Source organism: Triticum dicoccoides, chromosome 1A (genome assembly GCF_002162155.2).
Source record: "Triticum dicoccoides isolate Atlit2015 ecotype Zavitan chromosome 1A, WEW_v2.0, whole genome shotgun sequence".
NCBI classification, from domain to species: domain Eukaryota; kingdom Viridiplantae; phylum Streptophyta; class Magnoliopsida; order Poales; family Poaceae; genus Triticum; species Triticum dicoccoides.
This window is the reverse complement of record NC_041380.1, coordinates 405,431,279-405,439,239: the sequence shown is the minus strand read 5'-3', so window position 1 is coordinate 405,439,239 and position 7,961 is coordinate 405,431,279. Positions and strand designations below refer to the sequence as shown.

The 7,961-nt window shown below is 46.1% G+C and overlaps 1 protein-coding gene across 1 annotated transcript; it reads right to left on the bottom strand.

Moving 5' to 3' along the window:
• Positions 1-5,195: 5,195 nt before the first annotated feature.
• LOC119353370 (uncharacterized protein At3g28850-like) lies at positions 5,196-6,172 on the bottom strand. The gene has a single exon (XM_037619982.1). It carries the CDS (start codon positions 6,170-6,172, stop codon positions 5,477-5,479), a length of 696 nt encoding a protein of 231 aa, XP_037475879.1. The 3' UTR covers positions 5,196-5,476.
• Positions 6,173-7,961: the final 1,789 nt, after the last annotated feature.

Here is a 7,961-nt window from a genome sequence, read left to right as displayed (position 1 = left end):
GACTTTGTTGGTACTCTACTTCTCCAACAGAGACTAAAGTCACGGTGGATACTTGAACTTTGGCAAAACATCAGTTCTCTCTTGTCCCCTTTACTTTATGCAATCCATACTGGCTTCTATTGGTATATCTTGTACTTAGTTTGAATTGCTAGCTCGTATCCTTTTACTGCTCATGCTATTCAGCTTAAGTTGTTAGTGCACTTAGTTGAGCCTAGCATATTTAGGATTTGTTCCAAAAGTATCCCCCTTGTTCATTTTCGAATTAGGATGAAGCCAAATTATAAATGTTTTGAAATGCCTATTCACACCTCTAGGTGACATCTTACTCCTTTCAAGTGGTTTCGAGTGGATTTGACTTGGAGGCTCCAAAGGAACTAGGGTTTTGCAATGGTTATCCCTGAAAATACACGGAGCTTCCGAGAGATGCTTGGTTGGTTTTGCATGAGTTTGGAATTTGATATGGAAGCACTTTGATAAGGAAACTCATCACCACATTCTTTTCACCCCTTTTAATAGTATCTGCATACCTATTGACTCATTGTGATATTGGATCACTAGAAATATGAAAGGTATGCATTTTTTCAAAAAAGACAAGAGCGATGTCATATCTATTAGAAGAAGTAAAATGGTTCACGTCAGGTGCCGCACATATACTAGACTTTGCATATGGCTATGAAGCTAAAAACAAATTAAACATAAGCCTCCATCATCTTGAACCACCCTATCAAAGGCCAAATCCCTCTGCCTGACCATCTCCTTAATCATGTATGTTGTGCTTGCCACCGAGTTGTACTCCTGTTTAAAAATTCTGCCATCCCGTTATGTCCAAATTTGCCAGGTGCTATAGAGAAACAACCCATCCAGATTCTCCCTGTTCGACCCTGGGACCTCCCTTTGGCAATGTGACCACCAATCCACTAGCTTGTCCGATGTGGGGTTGTCAGTCAGCTTGAGAGTTTGCAAGCCCGACCATGCCACCATAGCTCTCTGGATCTTCCTCGCAAAACTGCAGGAGTGGAACAGATGAACTATAGACTCCTCATTGGTGCCACACATTGGAAAAATGGGGCTCCCCATCCAACCGCGATGAAGTAGCTTTCTTGATGTAAGTAATCTGCCATGAGCTAGTAGTCAACCACGAAAATGGACCTTGTTGTCATCGTCCTTCTAAACAACCCTGAAGTTGTGGTGAGCAAAATGATCCAGCAAACATCACTTTGTATGCCAACCTAGTAGCATAAACGCCGGACTCAGTCCAATGCGAGCGAACCTCATCAGAAATACCAGGGTTGAGTTGCACTTCCCTAACCTTGAGCCAAAGAGTCATGAATTCTAGTGCGACACCATCTTCGGAGAACAGAATGTACAAGGGATGGTCCGATCTTCATGGTGTAGGATCGATGAATAGATGGGGATAACTAGCTGCAAGCAGCTGAAAAATAGAAAATAAAAGATTATGACCCGACGAGTAGGATGCTAACTATAGCCTGCAATCTGAAAAACCGCTGATCCACAACCCGCAATACTACCCCACACAACCATGCTCATGTCGTGGAGCACAGGATAGGTGCAACCCGCAAGGGAAACCACAAACTCTAACCTACACAACACGATATAGTCATAGAGCATACATTAGGAGCGACTTCTCAAGGAATCACGAGAATAAGGATAATAAGATTTCTCCAATCTCAGGAGGAGTCTATGTCTTTGGTTTTTATAGCAATGGAAAAAGTTCCCAACGAAGGGAAGAGCTAGCCTATTTATAATAGGAACACCCGCCGGATAGGTGTGAAATCAAACTAGCTTAGTTGTGAAAGAGAACCAACTTTGGTGTGACTAAACGAGCTTTGAAACTTAATGAGGCAGCTTCATGAAATCTCTCATTGGAGGTGGTTCGTTGTTCCTGACCAAAAATTGTTCACTGGAGTCGGAGCAATGTTTTTTCAGCAGCAAACTAGAGTTTTGAAAATCTTTCACAAGTTGGGATATCTAAACTCGTACAAAACGTTGTTTCATCAGTGCCAAAACATAGTTTTCTCAGCAGACAACTTATTTCCTCATGAACTCGCAACTTTGTTTCTTTGTCATAAAACATTGTTTCAGCACAGGCTGAAAATTTTGTTGGCCTTCTTCGATGTTGCACCTGAGTTCAACCAACAATGAAGGAGGTGAAGGCAACCATGGTTTCAAGGTCAAATGATAACTAAGTTAGCATTCACCTGATCGTGTATTTGCTTTGCATGGCTTCTTGTGGTTGGATTGCTGATGATTGGTGGTGTGGTGTCTGTGGTTGGCATGTCCTCATCAGATTCCTGCAGCAGCATTGTCGAGTTTATCCCACAAAAGGAACTCATCCATCTGTTGTCAATCAGAGCCATTTTCCTGGTGATGTTTTCCCTAAGGGAGAGCCTGAAGATGCCAGGTGCAAGCACGACCAAAGGTTGCCGCTGCAACGAATCGGGTTGCCAAAACTTTGTTGTGGTCCCATCCCCAATCCAGATGATAGTGGACGCCATGAAGATGCCGTTGTGATTGGAAGAGTAGTGCCAACCCAAGGTTTGGACGTGTCCATCCAATCAAACTAGATCCATCAAAACCTAATGGTTGAGCCACATCCTTGATCCCAAGGCTTCCCAGCGTCTTGGGCCGACAAACTATGTGCCAATTGACTAGAGTACCAGACAGTGGCCCCCATACACTCCTTGACGCCATTCCAAATAAAGGCTCTAATGCATTTATTTATCCTCTAAATCAGTCATTTGGAAGGGATAAAGATTGTAAGGAAATGCACCAGGAAAGGTATGATAATCGCATTGACGAGTGCAAGTCAACCTGCCATGTGGATCAAGCGTCCCTTCCATCTAGCAGCTCTGGAGGCTATTTTGTCTATGATGAACTGTGTGCCAGCCCTTGTTAGCCTCCTAATGTGATGAGGTAATCCTAGGTACTTAACGTGGCGAAAACTTGTTGTTCAAGAATTGAGGGTCATCAACCATCACCCGAGTTGCATCTTTTGAAATGTGATTTGAAATAGAGTTGAATGTTCGTTAGTCCCTTGAACCATGATGCCATTGATCACCAAAACCCACCAGGGATAAGGATTGCACTTTCAACCCCTAATCACATGGCTACTAGATGTGCATGGCCACATGAATCGCCCACTCCCCCACCCAGCCACCGTCCTCACACGATTGCCACTACCGACTCTCAACTAGGGTCCATGAAATATGAATAACATGTACAAGGCCGCATGCTTAACATTTCACTGATGGGCTTGAGACAAGCATGCACCTTGTCCTTGTTTTGTTGGACGTCTCCCTCTAACAAGATTAGTGGAAACCAGAGTCCCAAGTTTCTTAGTACTGGTACTACATGCCACGTGACTAGGATATCATAATACTTCGGAGTACCCCCATTTGCTCTAGTGCATTGCATGCAAACATCTGCCACTTTGTCATGGTCTTAAAATGTATCAGGAGGCGTTTGGTAGATTGCATGGATTTTGAGGTATTTGTATCCGTGGCTGAGTTGGACATGGTTGAGTGGGTATAGGCCAAAAACCTTGCTCTACACATAGTTTGGTAGCCTGCATTGCACCACTAAGCAGTTTCATGCCTGTTGTTTGGTTGGCAACATTTCTGGATTATGGTTGTCAACGTGCAAAACATGGTGTTTGGTTGTGCGTGACCTATGTTGTGGTCACTGCTTCTCACTAATGATGACCTTATCACACACTACACTACACATGCAGTAGGAAATTAACATAGTTTCGGTCCTAGCTAGTAAAAAAATGTTAGTTCATCCCAACTATTAACAAATTATAGTATGAATTAATAGTCATATGGCTCAATAGGGGAAGTTCATCGATGCCAAACTAGGGGGAAGTCCATCATCATCATCATCATCATCATCCCTCTTCTTCTTGGATCTCCTTAACCCTCCAATAGCATACAAGACTTGCTTGAAATACCTGGAAATGGTCTTCATGGATCTCTTGAACGAGTTGTTACTCACTCTGAATCTCTGATTATGACCCACAACATGAAGGAACATTGCTACCTGCTCTTCAACAGAGGTCTGGATGCTATCTTGTAGCAGCCCCTGTATCTGAACGTCTCCACAAACATGCAAATGTTGCCCTTTGCATTTGAAGCATGTTTGCAACCTCTACGTCGTCGTTGTTGTAGATTTAGTTTAGATTTGCTATACTCTCCCTATCTCAGATTGGCAATGGACCATAATGGATGACAGACTTATCACTCCGACGAACAACTCTCTTGTGACCGACATGGCCTAGGGCTGAATCACAACAATGAATGGTACCGTTTGAACAACCAACTTGATTCGTTCGTCCATAACGACCTAATGGCGACATCGATGTTGCGGTAAGCAATGGTGAAATTGACACTAACCGTACATAACGACCTAACATCAGAAGGAGGTTTGTGTGCTGCTTACACCCTTTGGAGCAGACGACCTACCCATGGCGGAGATGAGGAGGACGAGATGGAGTCAAAGGCGAAGGTGAGAACCATATCCTCCTACCAAAGATTGAAGCCGCCACCGCTACTTCTGCAGATCTGAGTCGTTGCCGCCGCCGGTGCCAAGAACTGAGGTTGGGTTTGTTCTAGCGTTACAGGTGAGCGAGTAAATGTTTTTCTTTTAGGGGTGGGGTGATGCTAGATTCCGCATCCCACGCCGCTAGATTTTGGTCTTCCATCATCTCTGCGCCCCTTTCTCCCTGCAACACCGCATATGCTGGGTTTTTGGTCTTCCATCATCTCTGTTTGGTCTTCCATCATCTCTGTTTGGTTCGGCTGTGGATTTCTAAAAGCAGCTGTGAAAAATCTGCTGTGGAAAAATGGATGTGGAAAATCTGATGTGAAAATTTTTTAGGTCATTTGGCAAACCAGTTGATACAGCTTTTTCAGATTTTGGCCCGCAGCGGAATCAGATTTTGGAAAGCACGTCCTGGGCTGCTTCCGCTTTTGGTTCAGATTTTGGCAGCGGATTTCTAAAATCGGATTCTGCTGGGTTTGCCCTTTGGTTCAGATTCTGCTGCGCGGCAGTGGAATCCGTCAATAAAAGCCGAACCAAACAGGGCCTTAGTGTGATAGAGAGACAAAATATAACATTCGGGACTTAATCATATCTACTCCCTAGGAATGGAGGGAGTAACAAATTTCTTTCGGGTTCTTCCGCAGGTTATTACTTCAACTACGATTTCATCCAATTTCCATGAAAACAAAAGGGTGAGAAATCTGCAATTATCCTCCTTTTAATTAATCGATCTTTCTATTCATGAACATCAGCTAAGCTTGAACCACGTCCAAACATCGATCTTCACACAAATCACACGGTTTGAGGAACATATCCTTTGGATTTCAATCGAATGGGGCAGGCACATTTGATAATTGAGGTAGCCAGCACTTCCATTTCCATGCGCGATATGGTCGCCTCCGATATGTGAGGAGCTTCAGCCGCGGGAGCATGCGGTGCACCGCACGAGGCCGTTCTCGTTGCACGCTGCGCAGACACGGAACCCCCTAGTCTTCTCGCTGAACCAGCGATGGCTGCCGCCGCACGCGACGCAGGGGGCGAACCGCGAGCCGCCGCAGGACGCGCACGGCGTGGGTGGAAGTTGCGGCGCCCCGGCCACGACGCGCCGGAGCTCCCCGCTCTCGTGCAGCGCGCGCACGTCATCCGCGTCTCCGACGAGCCGTCCGGCGACGAATAGCTGCGGCAGCGGCGGTTGGTCCCGCCGCATCAGCGCGCGGAGCTCGGTGAGGAACGCCGCGTCCATGGACACGTCCCGCTCGTCGACGCCGACACGGAGGCCGCGCAGGATGGCGCGCACGTCGCGGCAGGCCTCGAACGTGGGCCGCACGGCTCGTAGGGAGGTGAAGTAGAGCACGACACGCCGCTCGGCCGCCACCGCGGCCGCCGCTGCCTCCTCGGCCGCCGCGAACGACTTGCACGTCCGTAGCTTGGTCGACGACCGCACGCGGTGCAGGACGATCTTGCCTCCGCCGGCGGGGGGTGCCGCCGCATCGTCAAGGACGGAGCCGATGCCGCTGTGCTCTTTGGACGGCGACGTGGCAGACGAGGATAACGACGGGGAATGCGTGAGCCGCCCGGCGGCTGGCTTCCGCCGGCTCCACGACGACCACATCGCGGTGGTCGAAGGCTGGCGAGGTCGGCGGGTGTTTCTTGGTTCGCCTTGGAGGGGAAGGGGAGGAGAGAGCGCGGTGGAGAGGAAGTCTGGCGGGGTCGTGCGTGCCCGATCGTGCGCGCGCGCGCGTGTTGGCTTTGGTACCTAATTACTTGGCTGCCCGGCCATTGGCTTTGCTAAATTTAACCATGCCTTTTAACTGTCTCGAGTGTTTGTGTGGCGTCCATTTGCTCGGTGTTGGTTTTCTTTGGTCTGTTCTAGCTTCATCTCTTAATTTGGAAGCTGAATGGAGAGCGGCGATTGCACGTGGTGCACTAAGTGCATTTTTCTAGGGTCCGCTTACACATAAGTTGACTAAGATTTCTTTTATGTCCAAGGTGATGTTGGCCGTAATATAAATAGTTAATTGATGGTGGGTGTTTTCCCCTAAATAATATGTGGTGAACATTATTTGAAATACTCGGTAAACTTTCTTCTAATACTCGATGAATAGTTTTTCAAATACACTGTGGGTATTTTTAATGCATGATAAGTATTTTATATGTACGAACATGTCGGAAATTGCTAATGGAGCTCAAGCTCCATGGAGCTTTAAATTTGAAAAGAAAAGAAAAAGTCAAAAACCAAAATTTAGGTTTAAAAAAAGCTCTTAATCACACACACACACACACCTACAGATGTATACCACTTGTCTGTAAAGTTTCATGGCAAAATACATTTTTATGCGAGCTACACAAAAATAACATAATCATTATCGTATATAAGAGTTTCAACCCATTATCATATGGGAAAAGCTCAAGAACAACCGGCTGATCCGATGGGGCGTCCGCCGCCTCCGGAGCGTGACGCATGTCCCATATGTGGCTCATGCACCGCACTATTCTAAGTACTTCGTTCTAAAAAAAAAATCTGCAACATCACCCGTTTTGCAAAAGTTCCTTTCACAACAACAGCTCTGATGCCAAAAAAGGGAGACGTAAAAAAAATTCTGCAACAAAACCTCTGTTGCAAAAAGAAAAATCTACAACAAGAGCTATGTTGCAAAAAAAATCTACAGCACAACCTTTCTTGCAAATGTTTTGCAACAAGACTTGTGTTGCGAAAGAGAACTTGCAACACGATCTCTGTTGCAAAAGTGAGGACAACGCTCAACCACAAAGTTATGCCGATCTGACGGCTCGCAACCCGTAACACGTCACTTATCATATTCAAAAATATTCCTAGATCTACAATTTTCAGTTTTGCCCATTTCTAGGGTTTGAAACTTTTACACAGGGAAGTTTCTCAAAAAATTCCCAAATAATTCTTGGATGGCTAAATGTAGTCAAATGTCCACCCTCCCAATTTTGAGCCACCAGATCATTCATTTGGTTTGGATTACTTCCTCTGTTTCACTACATGCAGAATCTGGTTTTGAAAATTTTGTGAAGCGAAGTTTTTCCAAATGCCACGAAATTTTTATCAGAGCTGCCTCCTGCAATGAAGCCCATCTAGTGCCATCCTCAGTGGTCAATTTGACCAAATCATTGCTCAAATCTATGCTTCCAGCATTCTGAACAGGGGGGCAGGAGCACTTTCTTTCTCTCTCCCTTATCTTCTTCTGATCCCCAGCACCAAGACTTGGTCAAAACCCACCCCTGGACAGTAGCAAACCTCTCCTCATTCCTAGAATCGCTGAAATCGTCAGAGCACGCTCAACAGTGCACTAATGGCACTGTTGATGCCATGCTACTAAACCCAACCATTCTAAGCCAAGCCGGTGTATCCAAACCATCCATCTGCACCCCTA